Here is a 24891-nt window from a genome sequence, read left to right as displayed (position 1 = left end):
TAAATTAACCTCAAAAGAGCCCCACATCTACATGAAAACAGGTAGAATCTCAACTATAAATAAATAAAATTCTAATAACCTTGGCTACACTACTTTGATATTTGAAGAATCTGTAATTTTGTCAGCCTTAGTCATCTTCCACTGGCATGGTCTACAGCTCCTGTATCACTAATAGATGGTCTTTAAAATTGTTGTGGCCAACAGCAGCACTTTCTGGCCAAGCTGGTGAGTGGTCATTCCCCCAGCTAAGCTGGTAATTAGACAACAGAGATGTAATCCATCTGTAGGTCCATGTGCTAAATCTTCTATGTTGGTAGGATGAAGACAAGCTCATACCCAGCCTAGATAGCCTTTGCAGACCCACAAACATGTAGCATCAGGGGAGGAATTTAAAGAGGAATAAGCTATAATGGAGCTTTTTGCATACATCCCTTTTCATACATTGATTAAAAAGCAAGAATAATATAGTAATAATTAGCAAATAGAATATACAGTGCTCCCTTCCACATCACAACCTTCCCCATCACAGTTTCACTGTATCACAGATTGGCATAAGAAATTAAATGGGAATTTTAGGGGCGTTTTGCAAAAGCTACAGATGATTTATGAAGGCCAACAGAAAACAAGAAAAAGTTTAAAATATCAGAAATGCATATTTAACCCAAAATGTACAATAAGGCACTATAAGCTCCTCATAAAAGAAAAAGAAAAAATTCAAACTTCTCTGATATGAAGGGAGTACCAAAAAATTTTATGATAATTTTCCAGATCACAGGAGTACCATTCCCCTAATCCCCACAATGGGGAAGGGATAACTATAGCAAAAATAAAATAATAGTAATAATATCAGCAACAATAGTAGATGGCATTTATATAGTACTTTAAGGTTTGCAAAATGATGGCTATATATTATTTCATTTCTATGTCAATTTAGGCATCATTCTATAAGCTCAGAACTGTATATGAACTCTCTTATTTCTAATCTATAAATTTATTGACCCAGAAAAGTAGTTAGAGGTCCAGTGACCATGACTTACCTATGCTTATGCCCATATTGCTTTTCTCAAAACCTGGAGAAGGAAGTATGTTTTCAATATAACCAAATTGTGGAGGAGAAACCAAAGCAAACTGTAAGTCATCCATGGCTGTGTCGGGGTCAGTAGTGATTAAATGGTTAACATTAATGGCAGCTGAAGAACCCTCATCCACAACAAATTGGGTACCTGCATAAAAATAATATTAGAAATGTTGTGATTTCACATGAAATTCTCTTATCAGAAATGATGAGGACAAAAGGGAGCAATTGGAGTTTTAATTCATGGAAGACTCCACATGCAAATTTGCAGCAATGGGAAGAGGATTTCATTGGTTGGCAAACCTCCCTTTCCAGTGAAGGTCTTGGAGATGTAGGAGACGAGGGACATGTTAGATTTAATTTCACTTAAAAATTGCATTTTCCTGAATAAGAAAGCCAGATAATAACCAAAAGGCAGCAGCAATGCTTACATGTTCCCTTATAGATTTCCATTCTTTCTAAAGTCCTCACTCTGATTTCCCTTGTGTCACCACATAAGTGACAAATGAAAAAAAAAATGCCCAACAGCCTTAGTGATAAGCCACTAAACATAGTTTATGTACTCCTCAAGATCAGTTGTTACCTCAGTTTGTCAGAGCACTAATTGCCTGAGAGCTATTATGAATTACTCATAACGGACATTTTTTTTCATGCCTTAGTGCTTAATTATTCTGCTGGGACAATGATTCCTTTCCAGAACATTGCTTGGGTGATAGGCTGCAAATTACAATAACATTCATACATATGCTTGTATTTTTTTCTGAGAGACAGAATGTATACAAAATGCCTATGAAAAGATGACTTTCTAAAAAGCAAATAAGGTTAAATATAGATAAATAGTCTCTCTGGTCTACTTACTTTGTTCTAATAGAGGTTATTACGGGTAAAATAAACTGCTCTCCAGTCAGAATGTAACTGAAATTTTTCTATTAGAAATTAAAGCAGAGAATGTGGAGACATTAACCTCCCCCTATATGTATATGCATGATATACATATATAATTATTAGAGCAAATTATTTGTCTTGTGAACATTAAAAACTGATTTTTATAAAACTCTGTGCTTAAGTGAGCTAAAATTAGACAGGAGATCATATCTTCATGGCTTTCTAGCCTGATCGTGTTAACCTTTTGACTATGGTTTAGCACAAAATGATTTTAATAGGAAAACGTTTTTACCAGTTGTAATAGTTGGTCTTTGGTTGTCCACAGGATACACAGTCACATTGAGATCATACACTGGAAAAGAATGATGAGGTGGAAGTGGTGAAGAAATGGGATCTTGGTAGCAACAGTCCTGAGGACCAGTTTCTCCATCCGAAACCACCAAAGAAATGGTGTCAAAACAAGGGGCCATGCCAATCTCTCCACCTGGAAAACATAAGTAGGTGTAAGAGTTTGATTTTTTTTTATAACAAAGAAAGAACATACCTAAGTGATGCCCAGCCCACATTTCCTGTCTAGATGTGGGAGAGTGAGAAAACAGGAGGTGTGAGCATTTTGAAACTACTTCCAGGCACTGATATTATTATTATGTAAGCAAAGCACATATCCACCTGCTGCTCTTAGAGTATCTCCTGGCAATCTCTGACCATGATGATGTCAAAACTGGAGCTGTCCAGGATAAGGAGTTCAGGAAGTCAAGGGGAAGCTACAGGAGTTGCTTATGCTATGACAGTAACACGTTTCTCTAAGATTATCTATTGCCATTGATAGCCAAAATGGAAAATATCCAGGGCCCTTCACTTTGGTAAATGTCCATGTGCACTAATATCTTAAATTAACCATTCTCAATTATTCAAATGGAAGGAGAAATTGCATAGATAATTCCAAAGCTTTATTCTCCTTATTTGTTTCAACTTCTTTCTCAACTTATTTTTAACCAGGGTTGTTAACAAACAAAGTCAATGGGGCAGGGAAAGCATTTCCTTTATTTTCCTTTTCTACAGTCAAGTGGTCATATAAATTAATAATCTTCAAAATAGCAAAGGAGACAGTAAGACATGAATATAGGAGCCAGGTTCTCACAATGGACAATGGAATAATTGAGCATTGTCTTGTCTTTAGGAATTTTAAAGTGCTTTATAGGAATGCTTTTATTCATGCTCACACCACTTTGAAAAGGCAAGAATTCAACTGAGATCACTAACTTAAGTATGTGGTACCAAAGATCCAGGAAGTCATCTTCAGGCTATATCCATATGACACATCTTTGGAACAGTATCTGGCATTGGTTTCACTATTTTACAAAGCATGTTGAAACACTAGAAATGGTGGAAAATGGCAACCAGAATTTGAATGAAGGCCATTTAGGAAAAACTAAGTCATTTTGAGGATGAAGATCTGTCATTACTTAAGAAGAATTATTAAGAATAAGGTGACTAACAATCCATATTCATGAGTGGGTTTAACTTGAACTAGAAGAATTTGGTTATATAAAAAGTGAGTTTAAAAGTGATTAAGCCCTAAAAATATTGGAGAATCTTCTACTACTCCAAGACCATAGGTCTCAGATGACATATTTAGTTGCCTCCCTGAATACAGATTGCTTAAATCATATGACCCTTTAAAGTTTCAAGTCCTATAATCCTTAGTCCTATAATCTTAGACTCCATAATCTTGGAGTCAATAGGATTGTAGATTTAGGGCTCAGAGGGATTTTAGAGGACTTCTAGTCTAGGAAACTTGGGCTCAGGTAAGGAAAATAACTTGTCCACAGCCACATTATGGGTGGTAGAATTAAAACCCTTATCTTCTGATTTCATAACCAATGCTCTTGGATTTTCAGAGCCCAGACAAGGGAACCCCTATGAAATTCAAGGATAAGGTTACTTGGAACATGAAGGTAAAAAAAATCTACTTAAAATAAATAAGTAAGCCATCTGCAGAAGGAAATTAGCTTAAGAAAAGGAGTTCCACACTGCAGATAAAACTGAAGTGCTTCCTGGATCTCTGCAGGAGGCTTAGAGCACCTCCCTAGAAAGGAAGACAACCATTTAAAATGTAACTGATATAAGATAAAGGGTAATTTTGGAAATTGGAGCTTGTCTGTCATCAGGAAATGCTATGAAAGATTTTTTTAGTGAGTGATAAAGAACTTTGAAAAAGGAGAGTTATAATGGTAAGAATATGAAATGAATAGTCAGGATAAATCTGTGAGGTTCCTTCTAGCTCTGACATTCTGACTCTATGATTCCATTTGTCCAGTCCTGTCCAAGGGTGAGAGGCTACCTGAATGACACAAGTAATGTATTATTAGAAAGGATATATTTTATAATATAAGAGATAATTCTCCAGTCTCTATCAGGCTAGGAGAAGAGATAAGAGATTAAATGGCTTGCCCAAGGTCACACAAGTTATGAGTGTAACCTGCTTTTCAGAGCACAATCATCTCAGTATGGATGGACAGAGATTTCTCGGGGGAAATCTAGAGGTTCCATAGGGGTATACATACCTAAGAATGGTTCATGGAGAATTCTGGGAAGAAAGTAAAACAGATGCATGAGAGTTCCAGAGAAATTAAGGTATTTTTCATTTTGAGGGGAGCAATGTGTTTCCTTCTCAATGCCTATATCCCAAAGGACTGTGTGAACCTATGACTGCAGAGATGCTGCTTAGCAGTGTGAATACAATGTTACAGACAAAATCCAATTGGGTGTCATTACTCAGAAATGCCATTCCTTTTGTGACCATTTTTTGTGACCTTTTGTTACCATTCCTGGCGACAATAATTTAGAGGAAGATACCATGAATGACCTCCCTCTAGGACCTGTGCAGGAAGACTTTCTTGCTCCCTGAAGTCAAATGCATCTCTGGCTGTTGTACTTTCCCTATTCTGATTGGTTTCTACTTTCTTGTTTCAGAGTTCTGTTCAGTCTCCTCTCTGATGTTCTAATTCTTCTTTGCTACACAAAAGTATTTCTTAATTACCTAGAGAAGAAGTGTCAAATGTAGCCCAGAGGGTTATATGAATCCCAAAACACTCCACAGTGCAACCTGAACTAGATGAAACTGTAATTGGGAAATAATTAACTAAATTAATTAAATTACAATAAAACCTAGATAATATACTCCATGTCTAGGCAGGTAGTTGGCTCCGTAGCTAGAGAGCCAGAACTAGAGACAAAAGGTCCTGGATTTAAATCTGGCTTCAGACACTTCCTAGTTATGTGACCCTGAGAAAGTCACTTAACCCCAATTGCCTAGCCCTTATTGTTTTGCCTCGGAACCAATCCTTAGTCTCAATTTTAAGGCAGAAGGTAAGGGTTTTAAAAAACAAAATTCAATGTGCAACCTGTAAGAATTCTTATATAAAGATTAATGACCTCCATTTCTATTTGCATTTGCCACCACTGACCAACAAGACCAAATATAAAATCCTCTGTTTGACGTTCAGAGCCCTTTATATCTCTGATCCCTTCCTACCTCTCCAATCTTCTTACACCTTACTTTCCCGCCAGGGGTCCAGTGACACTTGTCTCATTGCTGTTTCTTATATTTAACACTCCCTTTCCTGAATGGGCTCTTTCATTGGCTGTCCCCATACATGGAACTCTCTCCTTCCTTTTTTCTTCCTCGGTTTCCTTCATTTTTCAGCGAAAGTCCCACTTTCTACAAGAAGCCTTTCCTGGCCCTTTTCATTAATCTTGGTGTCTTCCCTCTATGATTATCTCCAATTTATTCTGTATATATCTTGTTTATATATAATTATTTGTCATGTTGTCTCTCCCATTAGACTGTGAACTCCTCAAGAGCAGGAATTAATATTTGCCTTTTTCTGTACCCCAGTGTTTAGCATGTAATAGTACTGAATAAATGCATCTTTATTAACCTGACTTTTAACACTGAACAGCACAGAAATTCATCTGACTTTAGAAAGGATGAAAGTTTCCTGCTTAGGTTCTAGAGAGGTTCAGTTTATCAGCACATTCTTCCCCTCAGTGTGACTGCAGTCAGGAGGGTGGAAGGGAAGTGGCAGTTGGGGGAAAGGAATGATGTCCGTAAGAATTGTCTCACCTTACTCAACACAGTTCATAGCACTGCATACACTATAGTTTCTCTGCAGTCATTATTCTCATCATTTTTAGGATACAGACTGGGGAAGAAACAAGTCACTCCACATGTTTCTCTCCCTCAAGATGAAGAATACATCTCCCTGTCTCTGTCTGTCATCTGTCTATCTCTGTCTCTGTAGTCACTCTCTCTCAGTCTCTCTCTCTCTCTCTCTCTCTCTCTCTCTCTCTCTCTATCTGTGTGTGTGTGTGTCTCCCGTCTCTCTCTCTCCTCTTTCTCCTCTCTCTCTGTCTCTCTCTCTCCCCTGTCTCTCTCTCTCCTGTCTCTCTCTCTCTTTCTCCTCTCTCTCTGTCTCTGTCTTTCTCTTAGTCTCTCTCTCTGTCTCACTCTAAGTCTCTCTCAGTCTCTCTCTCTCTGTCTTTCTCTCTTTCTTTCTCCTCTCTCTCTGTCTCTCTCTGTCTCACTCTCAGTCTCTCTCAGTCTCTTTGTCTCTCTCTGTCTCTCTCTACTCTCCTCTCTCTCTCATTCTCTCTCTGTCTCTCTGTCTCTCTCTCAGTCTCTCTGTCTGTCTGTCTGTCTCTCTCTTTCTCCTCCCCCACCCCTTTCCAAAATTATCCATTAACCTGGTCACATAAACACATGCACAAATTTGGGAAATTTCCCCCAAAATTTTCGGTTGCTGTATATTCTAGGATTGTTGAACCTCAAGTGGTGAGTTACATAAACATTTGAGGGGGGATCTGAACCTAGACCCACTGATCCTAGAGACAATGTTCTTTCCAATAGACCACAACATTGGCACTTAAAGAGGACTATTTCAAAATAACCTTCTGTGGAGAAGGAAGGATTACACAGGAATTCAGTTAAAAAAAGATCTGGAGATTTTAGAGAGGGCTGAAAGCTCAATGAGTCAAACATGTGATATAGTAGCAAAAAGTGCTAATGGTGCCTTCAGGCTGTATTGGAAGATAATGATGCCCAGAGCTAATAACATGATAGTTTCTCTGTTCTCTGTTCAGGTTCAAATAAATCTGTAGTATTTGATTCAGTTCTAAGCAAAATATTTTAAAGATATTTATACATTTTTCTCTTTGATGAGGTTCTTTTATGGGTATTAGTTTATTTGGTAGTCCATTGAACTACATGTAAATATTGTCTAAAATAGCATTTCTTGAAACCTCAGTTCCCGCAGACTCCAACACATCATGAAAGACTGTAGAGAAAATGAACAGGGTATCCTGGGAAGCTGTTTTGGTGGCCTAGAAACTACCAAACTAAAAGCCCAGAGAATTGAATTCTCTGATCTCATTGACTGACTTCCTGTGTAATCCCCTTTTCCAGTCTTTAAAATATACTTCTATATTGAAACAACCAGTTGGAACAAGTTGTGTGGTCATGATGTCTGAAGGTAAACTATGGGCTTTTTATTTACAAAAGAAAAATGAGAGATATAAACAGTCACACTGGAGCCCTCAGGAACAATGGGGTGACAAAAGTGGAGGATTCCTAATCTTTATTTGACTATATCCTGCTCCACTTCCCATACTGTTTACACCAAATGCCATTTACTTGTGTGTTTGTATGTGACAGTTCCAGCATCAATGTCTCCCTGGGTGAACTGGTCCACGGTGATCCCAGATTTCCTCACGACCCCATGATGAGGCTGACGTACAATCATGAACATCAGTTTGGTGTCATCGCTGTCCATGTCAGTGGCATAAACATGTTCTGAAGAGATGACCACTTCCTCTCCCTCAGGACAATGCAGTGTGGGAATGAGATCAGCCTTCAGGACTGGGGGTTCATCATTTACAGGTAAAACCTAAGCAAAAAAGGAATGGTTGGCTTCCAGAAAAAAAGAAAAAAGAAAAAGGAAAAAAAATGACAAATTGCCTAATTGGTAATCCATAGCTCACAGAGGAAGAAACGGGGGTTTTCAATCTTCCAGACACATGAGACAATAGGCATGGAAATTGGCCAAGCAGCCTGCGTTTTTTAACAATCCCCACATGTGCCATTTTGCAAAAAATGACCCATGTGAGGGACATTTTAAAAGGGGGTGGGTGAGTACAGTTATCATTTTGAGTCCAGCCAAACCCTCTCACACTGTATTTCAATTGTTTTAGAGCTGGCAAAATATAAAGCACTCTTCTCTTTCATTGTTCAACTTACACATATTTTAAAGGAAATTTAATCCATGTGTTCTGACTCATTTAAATTTAACTCATCAAAGTTATTTTTAGCACAAGTTGCTTGGTGGCTGTGATGCCTTCCTCCAGTCCCATTCTCCCACCACCCAGGAAGATGCTCTGGACCTATGAATGGACACAAGTGGCAGGTGAATTCCAGAAATTTTGAGTTGAGCTTGAAAGGCAGTAGGCATGGAATTAGTCAGCTGGAGTCAATAATAAAGACAACTCAGAGATATTGGAAAGTGTACTGACCTAGGGCTGGAGGACTTGGATCAAAAAACTGCCTCTGCTACATACTACCTGGGTGATCTTGGGCAAGACATTTAACTTGAACATTATCATTTGTAAATTAAGAAGTCTGTGCATTAAAAGTTGCTTCCATGTTATTAAAATTTTTTTTAAGTAAGTCTCTTCCAACTCTAAAATACAAGTGCCTTCTCTGCCATCTGATGGGGAAAAAGGATAAGAAAATTTATAGCAGGCCTAATTTCATACAGCATTTGACTGGCCTGATGATTTTCCAGTTGGTATAGACCTGTAATTTTTCTTAGTTTAGGAAACTTCTATTGTGAAAAATCCCTCTATCTTATGTAGATCAGCCTGGAGCATTGAGGGGTTTTGATTTGTACCATGGTCACAGATAACATTTTCCCACATGACTTAATGATTATATAGAAATCTGAGGGGAAAAGATTCCCCAACATTCCTTAAATAGGGATGACTAGAACTTCCTTAATGGGCTTATACTCAATACTTCCCATGGGCTGTAACTGTAACTATTTCCTTTTATATCACTAGCTCTGGAAACAGAGGGCCTAAGTTCAAATTTCACCTCTAATGTTTATCATCTGCCTGATTCCAGGGAAATTATGAAATGTCTCTGGGCCTCAGTTTCCTCTTCTGTAAGTAAAAAAGTAGGGGTTGGACTAAATGGCCTCTGAGGGCTATTTAGACAATTTAGAATTCCATGATGTCTTATGGCATAATAACCAACAGTGAGTGTTTTTTCTTTCTGTATACATGCCTGTAAACATAAACACATGCGTGTATATGCATATTTATTTGCATATATAATAAATAAATCTATTTGCATGGAAAAAGGTAGCTTGCTCCAAATGCTCTGAATGAATTCATTCCATATTCTATTATTCTCTGCTCTGGCTAAGGAAACTTTTTCACCAATAAATCAATGTTGACCATCTTGTGGTATTAAAAAAAAAAGAGCTTCAATTTTCAAAAGGATAATAAAGTCCAGAGGGAAGAGAATTAAGAACATTCCTCCTGTTTGGAAAATCAGAAATACTTTTTTAAAAACATGGCTTTACCTCTAAAGAGTTTTCAAAGAGCATAAGTTTTTGTTTAAAGAGTAACAATGAGCAGATTATTTCCCAAACTGCCCTGTATATTGTCAGCAATAAGATGATGTAAGTAGAAGACACGATTGGTTTTTTCCTGAAACTTGCCTTTCAAAGAGAATTCTCTCTCTTCCCCCCCCCCCACCTCCAGTTTAGAAAGAATATAAGCAAAGATAATATTCATTTCTGTCACTGAAATGCTGATTGGTCGTCTGCTATGGAGACAAAGGCCCAAATTCAGCCCCAGATTTCTCTAAATACAACTAGACCCTAAAGAAGAAAGTAAAACAACTCAGAATTTACACTGGCAGAGCTGCTGAATTGAACCCCTCCTACAATATCAAGTCAAGTTAATAAGTATTTATTAAATAACTACTCTATAATGTATTTTAGTAAATTTAGTAAATAACTACTCTATAATGGACTCCAAAAAGTACTAGGGCATAGAAATATGTGAAAAAAACATTCCTTCACCCCATTGGGCTGAGGGCTTTTGGGGTGGTAATGGTAATCACAAAGCTATTTAACCTTTATGGAACATCCTCCTCAAGAATATCTGTCCTACTGTGAAAAGAACCATGGCTTTGGGACAGAGACGGGGCATCAGATCCCATCTCCAATGCTTGTGTGATCTTAAGTTGCTTAACTACAACAGGACTCAGTTTCCTCATCTGTAAAAAGAGGGAGTTGGACAAGGTGCTTTACTCTTTGCCTATAGTCCTTGGAGCTTTCAGAACCAGATTTCAATATAATATAGGGAAGGAACATCACACTAACCTTGACCTGAAGGACAAATTCTGCAGAATTTGTGCCATCTGTTGCCTCAAAGAGTATGTTGTCATGAAAAACCTCTGATCCATCATGGTGATACCTGAGGAAATTAGAGCAGTAAATAGTAATGAACCAAGGAATTGTGCATGGAAAAACTTGACTCAATCTGCTGTGCTTATTTTCTGTATTTTCATTCTAAGAAAACTGAGTCATTGAGGAGCATCTCCCAAGCTATACATTGGTCAATATTTTATAGACTCAGTTTCAACATAATCTAATAGAATCAGTATTAACATATATTGAACAAACTTCCTTATAACTGGCTTAGGATTTATGTTGATTAATTTTCTTCCCCAGAATTAAGCACATAGTGGGCACTTAATAAAAGTTTATTGATTTCTTATTGATTCTTCTTCCTACCAGCACCACCCTAAATCTATATATACCCTTCCTCTGGACACAATCATATTGTAAGCCATGGAGAATCAAAATGTTTGAGGCACAAATCTCAGACTCAGGTTAAAATATGTGAAATTTCCCTAAGATCTAATAGGAAAAGCCACCTTTGAACATGGGAAATGGTTTCTTCCATCCTGAGAGGTCAAGACAAAAATACTTGGTAGCCTTTCACCAAATTTTAGGGATTCTTAGCCTTTCTGTGACATGAATAGCTTTGGTAGTCCTCTGGATCCCTCTAATAGTTAAAATTTAGACAAACTGAGGCATAAAGTTCCAAGCAAAATCTATTTATTCATAAAGTATGAATTTATCAATAAATAGGATCTCAGCTTCCTCAGCAAAGCTATAACCCCCAACTAAGGGAGAGTTCTTTTATAGATTTCATGGAGTACCGAATAGGACTTTGTAGGCAGAGACCAAAATAGGATTGGTTACAAGAGTCTGATATCATAAACGATGAAATCAATATCATTGGTTACAGAGCTGAGGTGTGGAGGAACCATATGATTGATTGGAAATTGGGAATGAGGGACTAGCGACAACCTTCTACTTCCTGTGTCTAAGAAATGTCCATTTTTTTTTAGTACACCTGCAAGATCAAAAGTAGTGGATTAGACATCCTTGAAGGATAGCTTCATGATAGATAGAAACTGGACTGGTCTCCTTGGTATCCACCCACATCTCTCAAAGACAGCAGATTTCCTTGTGGCAAGAATAGAACAGTGATTAGCAGGAGAACTGCTTTTTTTTTTTACTAAACTTATTGCAGGCTGCTGAATTTCTGAACTAAGTTCAGAGACAAAGAACCATGACTTAAGCAGAAACAAGACAAAATCAATGAATTATAAATAGTACCAATTAAAAAAAGATGCGGAATCAAACTTTCTAAGTATCAATTCCAAGGCAGAGAAGAGCAGTAAGGGTTAGGAAATTGGGAATAAGTGTCTTGCCCATGGTCACACAGCTATGAAGTATCTGAGGCCAGATTTGAACTGAAGATCTCCCATCTCCAAGCCTGGTACTCTATCCTAGCTGCCCCAATATAGAATCAATCTTGACCCTTTTCCAGCTTCTCAGAATGTCTTTAAATGAATAAAATGCATAGAATTATAAAGGAAACCATTTCATTTGAAAAATATTTTTGTAAGTCCCCTGAAATCTATTCATGATCCCTTGGATCCCATGAGTCTCCAAATAAACATCCCCTGCCCTTATTAGTATGCTCAAGCATATACTGAGAAGACATTAAGCTTTTCTAACCTAACTTTTAATGCATGGAGGTCTCCCCATGAAAATTTGTCTCCTTGGCTTAGAGGAAAACCATTCAGTTCAACCATTCCATGGAGTGGCATTCTCTGGAGGGACAGTCTGATTTTATCTTGTATTGTATCCATATCTGAAATCAGAATGTGTTCTGTTGTGATGATACATAGACCTCCTTCTTCTACTTGCAGGGAGTTGGTGAACACCTGGAAGAAGGAAGCATTCAAAGTTCTGTGATTTAAAAAAATGCTCCAACAAATAATAAATCATACTAAATTAAATTTAAAATTAAATTAAACCAAAGTTCCCCTTTTCCCTATAGATCTTTCCTTGGCCTCCCCTCTTCTCTTTCTACACTATCTTATCCTTGGAGATATCAGTCAGTCCATTGTCTTCAACTATCACTTTTATTCTGAAAATGTCTTTATCTTGAGTTTACATTTGCATCTCCAGGTACCTTTGGAACATCTCCACCTCTAAGGCCCATAGGCACCTCAAACTCAATATGACCAAATCCAAGTTTATTACCTTGTTCCCTAAATCTGATTTCCACTCAGACTACACTATTTCTGTCAGTGATCATTCACCCACTCTCTCAAGTTCCAAGTCTTGGCATTATCTTTGAGTCTTTCCTCTCTCTCATTTCTCATGGTCAGTTACCAAGTTCTATTGATTCTATTCTGTGCAATGAATTTTATATCAAATTTTTCCTCCTTTACCCCAATAGCATCACACTAAGGGTCCACTCAACAACTAGAGGAATCGGGGAAGATTTCATGGTGGAGGTAGCATTTGAGTTAGATTTTTTAAAAAGTCTAGGAATTCAATAGGTGAAAAGAGAGAAAAGAGAGCATTCCACTGGAGGACATAAGGGGAACAAAGGCTTGGAGTGAAAGTGTATTCAGAAGTAAAAGAGTAGTTCAGTCTTGTTGGAGCATAGAATACATAGAGGAGAGTAATCATGAAATAAGTCAGGAAAATTGGGATTGTGCAAGAGCCTTAAATACTAAGCAAAGACGTTTGAAATGGGCTCAATAAGCAAGGGGTTTCTCAACTCACTGGTTCTCCTCAAAGAGACAAACAAATGAAGTATCTATTTAAAAATTAATTTGTAAGTCTCAGACTGGGGATACTTTAAAACATTTTTCATGACACAAAGTTTAGAATAAAAATAACATATTAAGAACAAGGATAAACAAAATGGATAATACTTTCTCTTTCTCTTAAAACAAAATAACTAAAATGGGAAGAAAATATAGAGAAGAATTGGTCTTGGAGAAAGGAAGAGCTAGCTTTAAGGTTCACTTCTGACACCTACTTGCTTTGAAACCTTGGATAATCACAACCTCCCAAGGGTCCCAGGCACCCCCCTACCACATGACCTATCCAGGTGGTTGTGTGGGTGTCTGTCAGTCTTGAAGCTGGGCCTTTCCCCTGTTTAGCCCAGCCCAGCCTAGTATAACCTCCTGGACCTCAAAAAAATTTTTTTAATTTAAATTAAGGTGTATTTAGCAGTAAAAGAGTGGTTTGCTCATACTGGAGTGTAGAAAAAACAGAGGAAAGTAAATATATATATATATATATATAGTAAACCCTTACCTTCCATCTTGGAGTCAAGGCAGAAGAGTGGTAAGGGCTAGGCAATAGGGGTCAAGTGACTTGCCCAGGGTCACACAGCTAGGAAGTGTCTGAATCCAGATTTGAACCCAGGACCTCCTGTCTCTAAGTCTGGCTCTCAATTCACTGAGCCACCCAGATGCCCCCAATATATATCTTTTTATACTTACAATAAGACTTAAATAAAGCTCAGTTGTTCAAAATAAACCTGAAAACAGTTTAAGTCAGACATATGACAAATGTACAATAGCACTTTGCTATGCACACAATAGCTATTAAATATAAGTTGGTTGAATTGAATTGCATAATAAAGTAATAGGGGAACCATGCAATATAAATGTTTATAATAATGTCCTTCACATTTGTAACTTGAAATTAATACATTTCTGAAAAACTGTTTCCAAATGTGAAGTATAATTAAGTTGCTAAAGACTAAAAGTAATGATCAGCCAAATTCCTTCTCCATAGAAGGAGGAGGAAGTTGGCTGGCAAAAACAGAGTTCCTTCTCATATACAAATGTACCATGTGTTTGAACAGAACCCTGGCTTCTGTAACCTTAAAATATTTTGCTATCACTTCATAAATTTAGGTTTTCTGATTCAATCTTTTTAAAAAATGGAACCTACAGTTTAGGTATGCTGGCATCAAGTGGTATGTCACAGCTCTATTTATTACATTTTTATAACAACAATCAAAGCTCTTTATTAGAATAATAATCAAAATATCAAACCATCAATATTTTCAGAGATTGCACTAAAGAGCAATTTTTCAAAGAGACAAAAATTTATGTTCTAGTCCACAGAATCGAAGAATGGATATAGGAATCTAGTTTAACCCATATCCCCACAGTTGATACAGTGCTGGACCTGGATTCAGGAAGATTTGAGTTCAAATTCAGCCTCAGGCACTTACTGGCTTCATGATCCTGGGCAAGTCATTTAACATTTTTTTCCTCAGTTTCTCCAACTGCAAAATGGGAATAATCCTACATTCTAATGTTGTTGTGAGAATCAATTAAGATAATATTTATAGAATACTTTGCACAGGGTCTGGTACATAGTAGGTGCTTAATAAATGTTTCCTTCTTTCCTTCATTAATATTTTATTCATCACTTTATCCTCCAGGCTACCTTGAATTTGATATATGTTTCATCATTTCAGCACCAGCACCTTTTTTCAAGAGTTTGTGCAAGTTATTGGAACTTCAAGTCAGTTTTGAGTCAAAAGCCCTTAGAGCTTCTCTCTCAATGTAAGTTTTTCGTTTAGAGAATCATCCTCGTGACTGTCTTTTTCAAGCTTAATAAGCTAATTTTGCTTCTTAGTGCCTCATTTAACAAAGTCTTTTCTTCATTCCCACAGAACAGATTAATAATGTTAATTCACATGTAAGTGGTGCTTTAATGTATACAAAGCACTTTCCTCCCAATATGCCTATAAGGAAGGTCGCTTAAGTATTATTATCACCATCTTACATATGAGGAGATTTAGGCTCTGAGAAATTAGATGATTTCCCCAGCTAGTGAGTGACTGAACTGGGACTCAAGCAAAGGACTTCTGACTCAGTGCCCAATACTCCTTTCCCTTTAGTACATCACAGAACTATTTACTGGTAGGATGCCCCCCCAAAGTACTTCTGTCTATTTTACTCCAGTTCAAAAGAAAGCACTTTCTCATTTCATTTCATTTATTGAGTTTCCTATCTCTAAGCATATTTCTCCTAAAATAAGTATGAGTTATTATGCATGAATTATTAATTTTCTTAAGGCAATGTCTTAACATATTTTTCTGTTCAATTTACAAAATGCCCTGAATGATGAGTGTACTTAAAGGACAAGGATTCCTTACATGGTAGGTGCATTCTTAACAAATTTGTCTTTGTACAGGTTAAAACTGGTTTCCCCAAAATAGTAATGGACTATAGAATAAAAAAGGGGAAGTGGCAGAGAATACTGCTGAAAGAGGACTCCTGTGCATGATAATACAACAACAATAATTTTATAAAGTGATTAATTTAAGACCATCAAGCCATTTAATCTTTGGATGCAAAAAAGACCTAAAAGATCATCTTGTTCACCATCACTTCCATTTTACAAATGTGGAAAGTGAGGCTCTAAGAGTTAAAATCAATTTCCCAAAGCCACATTAGTTGTTTTTCAGTGTTATGTCTGACTCTCTGTGTCCTCATTCAGGGCTTTTTTGGCAAATATACTAGAGTGGTGTGTCTTTTCCTTCTCCAGCTCATTTTACAAATGAGGAAAATGAGGCAAACAGGTTTAAGTGATTTGCCCAGGATCACAGAGCTCATAAGTGTCTGAAGCCAGACTTGAACTTAAGACTTCCTGATTCCAGGTTCATATTAGTTAATAAATGACAAAGCTGGGATTCAAACCCAGGTACATTAATTTTGCATTCAGTGCTTTTTCCATTATATTGCCTCCCTATTTATCCTCTTTCCCAAATACACAAATAAGCAAAAGAGATGCCATTCCATTTTTATCTCCTTTTTAATTCCAGAAGATCATGCTTTGGATGTTTTTGTGTTTGATGAAAAGAAAAGGAGACCACACATGGTGATTATTATGATATTTATAGACTCTGAGGAGGGAAGGGCTGAAAAAAATGTGAGAAATATCAATCTCCTTGGTTTACAGTGGTATATGATCTAATGGAATACTATTGTATAGAAAGAAATTAAGGGGGAAACAGACCAAAGATAAGTGGATAAAACTATGAATTAATGCTGAAAAAAGAATGCAAAACCAGAAGAACAATTTGTACTATAACATCAATATTAAGAAAAATGCATAATTTTGGAAGACCTAAAACTTGGATCAACTAAGTGATGAGCCCTGCTCCCAAGGACTAAAAAAGAAAAATGCTACAGAAAGAGAGAGAGAGAGAGAGAGAGAGAGAGAGAGAGAGAGAGAGAGAGAGAGAGAGAGAGAGAGAGAGAGAGAGATTTATTTTTGGATATTTTGTATTTTAATTTGGGAAATATTTTGCTTGACTTTATCTCTCTCTCTCTCTCTCTTTCAACACACACCCCTTTGGGTGGCAGGAGGTAGAAGAGAGAAAAAATACTTTATAATTTAAATTTTTAAATTTAATTTAAAAAAGAAAAAATTCAGTTCCATAACTATAGAAGCAGTACATGTGGCAAGCCATATTTTAATAATGGGCCACAGCTCCTTAAGATTTATCTAAACATTGGATGATAAAGAAAGAAAGAAGAATAAATCCATTTTTAGCTCCTTTTGGAAAATTATAAAGCCTATCTAGATTATATGGTAGCATTGCTGGCCTGCAGTGAAAGCAAATTAGCACTTTTTGGTTGCTAGGAAACCCATAATTTAATCTCCTTCCTCTGTTCAACATGTGAGACACAAGGAAGCAGGAGAAAACAAAATTAAAGAGATATTTATGAAATTTGAAAATATCCCCACATCTAGGAACTAGAAAGTCTCACTTTTTAGATAGCAGATTATAGCCACATGAGAAGTGAAAAATCTCTCTACCCAAATCTCTCTACATTCCCAGTTAATGATATCTATAGGATGTTATTTTTAAAAATCTAAGGAATATTTATTCTTTTTCAATTTAATTGAGTTCTTACCCTATTATTTATGTTATAGAAAGAAAGTAGATGTTGCACATCTTACTCTTAGATTGCTCCTAATCTAATCAGAGAAAGAGTGTTTTAAAGGAAGGGAAAGCATTTGTTCTGGGCCTGGGTTCAAATCCTACTTCTAATGCTTATGATCTTTAGAACTCTCACTAAACCCCACGTAGCTTCAATTTACACATCTATAAAATGAATTTAGACTAGCTAATCTCTGAGATACTTTCCAGCTCTAGATCCCTGGTCTGGGGAAATTTGGGCTTTGCCCTAAAACTCTTCAATTTAATGGGTACTGGCAGCACATTACATTCCTTTTCAAAGATGGAAATAATTGGGCTGAACACCAAATTTCTAAGAATGGGCGCTTTACTCACAGGGATCAGTGTTTTGGAGTATCTTCCTCATGAGGTTTAGTTTCCCAGGGTCTCTCCCTTGCCCTTTCTTCAATAATTTTGTCTCTAAATTTGTCTCAAAAGTTTATTTAAAAGCCTTTTATATGAATCTCAACCCAATGGCTAACTATAACTCTGAAACTATAGCTTAACAAAAGGTCAAATAAAATACTTAGAGAAATTGAAACCTTAGTTTAATTATTTTCTGCCCTTCCTTCTTTTCCCTCTTTTACTTCTCTTCAAAGTTGTACCTACCTCAGGAGCCTCATTATCCACTGGTAGAATAGTAATATTAAAGCAAATTCCATGCAAAGTGCCGCCATGCTGGTTACTGATGGAAAAAACAAACTGAACATGCTGAACATAGGGTCCAATGTCTTGCATGGGTGGCATGTAAGCCACCTTCATGTAGTTTACAGCATGCTGCAAAGACAATTAACAAATTGAAAGACAGGTCAGTAGCAACCAAGAGCTTACAATGTAGTTTTATATATCAATTGGCACTCATCATCCTAAAAAGCAATTTTTAAACGTAGCCTTAAAATCTCTTCTAAGATGGTCTCTGAGAGGTTAAATCATCTTTTTTCACAAATTAGGAAAGAAAACGAAAGAAAGGAAATTGTGGTAATGCCCTCCTCTCTTGTCTGAAAGTCACAGAATCTTGTTTCAATTTTACTGTTTTCACATTATACTCATATGGTTATTTATGTCTCTTCACCTATTTATAGATAAGCAATTAGTGGAGCTTAGCATTGAATAGGAGGAAAGTGGGCAGGATCTCATTTGGGAAATTGGCAGCATTTTCAGTGACCCCCAAGCTGTGCCCTGCAATGAAATCCTATCTTTTTCATATCAATGTTTTCCTGGTAATTGTATATCATAAAACATGATAAATCTCAGAAGAATCACAAGTGACCTGAAGGACGATTAATAATAAACATGCAGGATGTGGTTGTAGTATGCAGGGCATTATCAGGAATGACTCTTTCATAAGAAGTGATATGAAAATACATTAACAGTATTTAATCATCTAGATAGCACAAAGGGCATTGACTGCTCAACTGGGAATCAGAAAGACGAGAACCTGGATCAACCTCAGATAGTCACTAGTTTTATGGACTCTGGACAAGTTGCTTAATCTGTCACAGCCTCGGTTCATCCCCTGTAAGATGTGACTAATGGTAGCAGCTATCGTCCACATTTGTTGTGAGGATAAAATGAGAGAATATTTGGTTAAGCACTTTGCAAACCTTAAAGCACTACAGGTATGTTAGCCTTCATAATGATGATAATGGTGGTGATGATGATGATGGGACCATAAAAGGAGATAAGTTGGTGCTGTAACAGAGCTAGAGAAACCAGATGGAAAGCACAAATATCATATGTAATATTAAAAGTCATAGAGAAATGCAAACACCAACAACATGGAAATAGGTTTTGATCAAGAACACATGTAAAACTCAGTGAAATTGTGTGTCAGCTACAGGAAGGGGGGGAGAGAGGGAGGGAAATAATATGATTCTTGTAACCAAGGAATAATGTTCTAAATTGACTAAATAAATTAATTTTAAAAAATAAATAAAAGTCATAGAGAAAGGTGCCCAGTGAATGGAGCAGATCATCTATGGAGGATTTCTGGAAAGACATAGATAAGAGTTAAACAGAATTAAGAAGGCATAGGTAGGTTAGGATCTTCAGTGGTAGAAAGAATCATTGGAAATCTGATTCATTAAAATATTAGATTAAGTCTTAGCATTTTCCACTAGTTCCCTAAAGGCCAGAATAGGGTCTTATTTGACATTTATGTCCTTCTCATAGCCTAGACACAATATATATGCAACAAATCTTGGTTTATTTTATTTGAAATGGATGTAACCCACAACCCAATCTAAATTCCATGTCTTTCACAAGCCTTCCTTGACCTCTCCCTCTCTGCTTGACACAAACCTCCAACTAGACTTCATTTCACCCTTTATTTTTTATTTCTTTAAAACATTTGTATTGTATGTGTAAATACCTGTCTACCTAATAGAATATGAGCTACACAAGGGCAGAGGCCATATCTTGCCTAAATTTTATTTCTCTTCTACTACCTAGTACAGTGTTCTAACTAGCATAAATGTGGCTTCATAAATGTCTGGTCAAATGAATTAAATTGCTGGATCTGACAGCTAAGAATCAAACAAAGGGTAGATAGAGACATGTGAAAGAAAGTTCAGTATATTTCTACATTTTTGTCTTTATATACCATGGCAACTTCAATCTAGAAATCTGGGGTCAGGATTCACAGGATTCACATCAAAGAAACATCAAAATAAAGAGGAATATTTCCAAGGGTATCCTGGTAAATGTTTACCAATCGGCTTTCCAAGGGGAAAATGTATTGAGGATCTACTTTTAAGTTTATCTGAATTATTAACATCATCTCTAACACTTTCAAACACAACAATAAATGAAGCTCAATTTGTAGCATTTTCTGATCTCTGAAATGTAAATGCCCACATTGACAATTATCAATAGGCTCTAATCTGGTAAACTGCCTCCAGCATCTCTCCTTCCCCCTCAGATATTTCTCTCTTTTCCAAACTCTACAATCACAGTAATTAGACATCACTGCCTCTCATTAAGACCTTCCCACAGTGGTTGTGGAACCAGATTCAGATGTAGCTACTGTACAAGAATTTTGACAGTGTTAGAAAGATTCCTTCAGGGCATCTGAATAATAAAGATTTCTGGGAATTCATAGGAGACCCCTATCAGTTTTTTGGAGGATTAGTGGTCAGGGTTGTATAATTTTCATTTGTGCCAGTGAATAACGAAAGATCAATCTGCCTGGGTTTATATACTGTTGTACATAAAGAATGCCATGAAGTCACATTACAGTATGGACATGACTCTAACTTATCAAATGGAATTTCGGTAAAGCATAAGTGTGACAGGTCCAAACAAGTGGAACATGGGTAAATACTGGAGGACTGAAGTAAAAGTGTTATATTGAATGACATTTTTTTTTAATTTGGGCAAGTTTAGATAATAATAATTCAGCAAATATTTACTGAGCTTCTATTATCCACATAGAGCTGGAGAAGGCTGCTGATGGAGATACAAAGATGAAGAAGCCATAGTCTTTTGCCATCAAGAAGCTATTATTTCTTAATACCATTAATTAACAAAAATTGGCATTTATTCAGTGTTCTAAAATTTATACAATGCTTTGAATACATTATCTCATTTGGGACTCAAAAGATCCTGTGAAGTAGATATGCTAGACATTATTATTATCATTTCACAGTTGAAGAAATTAAAGCTTGAAGAGGTTAGATAACTAGTGTCCATAGTTACACACCTAGTAAATGTTAGAGCTAGGACATTTTATATGTGTGTGTGTGTGTGTGTGTGTGTGTGTGTGTGTTACTTAACAGTTTGTGAATGTCCTCGCTTTTTAAATGTCATTTATTTCTTATAAGTAATATAAATTTACAAATTTAAAACTATCTTTGAAAATGTAACAGATAGTTCTATGATCTAGGGAACTCACTCACATTACACATCACTACAAATTCTACTCACACACTAAATGGACACAGACTGAATCTGTGTCCGTGGAAAACATCTTATCAGTTACTCTACTGTGGCTCCTGAATCTCTTCTGCCTTGAGCACCAATTTTTCCACATTCCCACTTTTGGCACATATGTCTTCTCTTTCTCATGGACAATAGGAAAGGCAGAAGGAGTAAGGAAAGAGTGAGTCAAGGAAAAAAAATGACCAGGTTAGTCAGCAAGCAGTCCAACTTTGGTCCCCATGCCTAGTTCCTCACTGACCCAACAACAAAATGCCTTTTTGTTGTACTGTGTAAGCTCTGTGTACCTGCTATTAATACACAATCTCGCACCTGGGTAAATGATCTCAGTCCCAGAGCTGCAGGATCCTTGATTAGCTTCGATATGCTATCCACCATGAACAATTTCCCAGCATCAGAATGGCTAAAGAGAAAAATTAGCGCCAATTAGTGCATTTTCCATCAAATTTGAGATCTCATTTTCCAAATTCAAATCTCACAGGCCAGGAAGATAACATACTTCCTGACTGTCATTGTTTGCCAAGATTACCAAATGGCATTGTTGGCGTGTTTACTCCCAAGGCAGTTGTATCGTGGCTGATCCAAACATAGTTTAGAAAATGAGTATAATTCTTCATCTTTTGACATGATCAAAGAAGTTATCATTGCCATCACAAGACTATTGGACTGATATTTTGTCTAGGGTACAAACATAACGTGCTTCTTCTCTGGCCATGTGCTTTCTCTTAGCACAGAAATGGTGATTCCATGACTCTGAAAGAGGATAAGTTTGAGGCCAAGGTGGATACTGTATTTTAAAGTACTGAAACTGAAATCACATCACGTAACTCCTGAGTCTAAGTTATGTCATATAAATCTGTTCCCTGAACATTCCATGTTTTGTCTTGCCTCCATTACTCTGTTCTGAAGATTCCCTGTTCCTAGAATAAATGACCCTCCTCCTATCTTTGCCTACTAAATTTTTTATGGACTCAAAACTCAAAAGCCACCTTTTCCATGATTCCCTCTTGTTGGAGAATTACCTTACCCCCATAATAATAATAATAATAATAATAATAATTCACAACTCTTTGACTAAGCTTCAGAAAGTACTTTATGTGTATTATTTCCTTAGACAACCTGTCACTGTTTTTTTGGAACTCTAATGCTCTTAGCTTTAACGTTATCTATGTACATGACTTATCCCTCCACCAGGTTCCAAGTTCCATGATGGCAGAGTCCATGGCTTATCTAGGAAGCAAGGTGGGTAGAACACTGGGCCTGAAATCAGAAAGTTTAAATTTGAACTAAATATATATATTTAGTTCAAATATATAAATAATATATATTTGTTCAAATATATATATTAGTTTATATATATTATATATATAATATAATATATTATATAATATATATTAGTTCAAATATATAAATATCACTAACTATATAATCTAACTATGTGACTTTGGGCAAATCACTTAACCTCTATCTCATTTTTCTTAACTGTAAAATAGGGATAATAATAGGACCTATTTTGCAATTACATTACAGAATCAAATTAAAGAATATTTGCAAATATTGTAATTGTAAATTGTTAAATGCCTGACCCATAGTAGGATCTTAATAATGCTTGTTCCCTTTGTATCCAAACATTATTCGTCTCCTACTATCAAGTGCTCTGCATACAAAATGGACTTTAAAAAGGTTTTTTTAAATTATTTATTTATTTAATATTTGATTTGATTTGATTATTAAATATTTATTTTAAATTATTATTACATACTAAATATTTATTAAAATGTATATTTTGGAGTAATCTGCTATACTTTAGAACTCTCCAATCCTAGGGCAAAATACTTGAGGGCAGAGACATTTTGTTCTTGCTTTTATATTCCTAGAGCCTAGCACAAAGTATTTTAAAATGCTTATCCCCCTCCATCTTATCTCAACTTCCAACCAACATACTCATATCTGAAGGAGGAAAATGGAGGTCTTGTTATTGTGTAGAGAAGCTCCCTATCCTGAGATTCTGTATCCACAAAATGTAGATGCTTCTTAGTGAGATGAGCCACCTCTGTTTCCTTGACAACCAAATGCCGAATCGCTCCAGGAACCTCTTTTGGAAGTTCATCATCCACTGGGGTGATGTGTATCACCACTACCTGGAAAACAAAATGGAGAACCGGTTGAACTGGTAAAAATCTGAACCTACATCCAGTGTCACAACCCATCTGTTACATATGGTTTTAGAGAATAAGCTGAGGGTGAAAGAGACTAAAAGATTTGCATCATGAGCTAATAAGCATCAGAGATGCTCTATCCTCTCTAGTGGATATTCCTTCTCTGTGGCATTAACATTATTAAATCTATTCCAAAATAATTGTTGCATATAATAGACTACTTCTGGAACAGGAATTTAAGTTAAATAAATACTGTGGGGGGGTTCCCTCCTACTTAATGCCATCTCTAAAGAATACATTTAACACAAATATAAATATGTGGTCATAAGTATTATAATGGAGATGATAAATCTATTTCTAGCAACTTATAGCATGTTATTTCTTTTTTGTTTATGCAGCATTAATATATATATTTACATATACATAAAATCTTTTAAACCCTCATATTCTTTCTTTTTTATCCACTCGATCCACTTTTTAATCCATTCTTTTTATCCTTTTTTAAGCATTCTACATTTTATTGCTGAATGAGCTACTGTTCCCTGATCATGAGATACCTGCTTTCTCCTTCCTCTGTGCAGAAATAAACTACGTCTTATGCCCAGAATCTGCTCGCTGCAATCATCTCCACTTAGGGGCAGCCAGGTGGCATAGTGGATAGTGTGCTGAGCCTGAAATCAGGAAGATTCCTCTTCCTGAGTTCAAATCTGAACAGAGACACTTACTAGCTATGTGACTGAGCAAGTTACTTCCCTCTGCCTCTGTTTCTTCACCTGTGAAATGAGCTAGAGAAGGACATGGCAAACCACTCCAAGTTTATTTGCAAAGAAAATCCTAAGTAGAGTTATGAAGAGTCTGACACAACTGAAATAACTGAACAACACTCATCTCCACTTATTGAAATTCTTTTTTTAAGATTCAGCTCTGATTCTTGGAATTTGCCCTGATGCTTTCTGATGAAAGTGGCCTTTCTCTTCTTAGACTTTCCACAATCACTTTATCAAATCAATAAGCCTTTTTTAAGTACCTACCACATGCCCAGCACTGTGCTGATTGTCCTTTGTCCAGATCTTTATTTTACCACTATAGCATTGTACCTTATACCATGCTTATTTGAGTACATATTCTATCCTACTTTCCCTCCTTAGTCTGCCACATCACTAGGGACTACTGAGTCATTTTTCACCTTTGGACCTGTAAAACCCAAAACAGGGCATTGTATATAATAAGCAACTAACAAATTGTTGCAGTATTTGATTGAAGGCAATAAAGCAGTTAAACAATGGCAAATGGTAAAATCTACACTTTTTGTCCTTTCCTAGGAATCGTAGGGAGAAAGCATTAATAACATATTGCAAATTTCATATCACAACATAATATTATGGGAATGGTCTT

The 24891-nt window shown here is 36.4% G+C and overlaps 1 protein-coding gene across 8 annotated transcripts in view; it reads right to left on the bottom strand.

Annotated features, from left to right (window-relative positions):
* Positions 1–24891, bottom strand: part of FREM1 (FRAS1 related extracellular matrix 1) — a 177471-nt gene that overhangs the window by 79237 nt on the left and 73343 nt on the right. For 7 of the 8 annotated variants that reach the window (XR_470440.3, XM_056805352.1, XM_056805355.1 and 4 more), the window contains exons 11-18: positions 23282–23478; positions 21650–21740; positions 18011–18178; positions 12124–12332; positions 10411–10504; positions 7656–7908; positions 2253–2444; positions 1038–1223 (exon numbers count right to left, since the gene is read on the bottom strand). Coding sequence is in view for 7 of the 8 variants with exons in the window: in XM_056805352.1 (XP_056661330.1) it covers positions 1038–1223; positions 2253–2444; positions 7656–7908; positions 10411–10504; positions 12124–12332; positions 18011–18178; positions 21650–21740; positions 23282–23478 (1390 nt within the window). In the remaining variant the exon portion in view is untranslated. Of the gene's footprint in view, positions 1–1037; positions 1224–2252; positions 2445–7655; positions 7932–10410; positions 10505–12123; positions 12333–18010; positions 18179–21649; positions 21741–23281; positions 23479–24891 lie in introns of those variants that run through there. The other variant, XM_056805356.1, reaches the window with a different exon arrangement.

Source organism: Monodelphis domestica, chromosome 7 (genome assembly GCF_027887165.1).
Source record: "Monodelphis domestica isolate mMonDom1 chromosome 7, mMonDom1.pri, whole genome shotgun sequence".
Taxonomy (NCBI): Eukaryota; Metazoa; Chordata; class Mammalia; order Didelphimorphia; family Didelphidae; genus Monodelphis; species Monodelphis domestica.
This window is presented reverse-complemented; position numbering and strand designations above follow the sequence as displayed.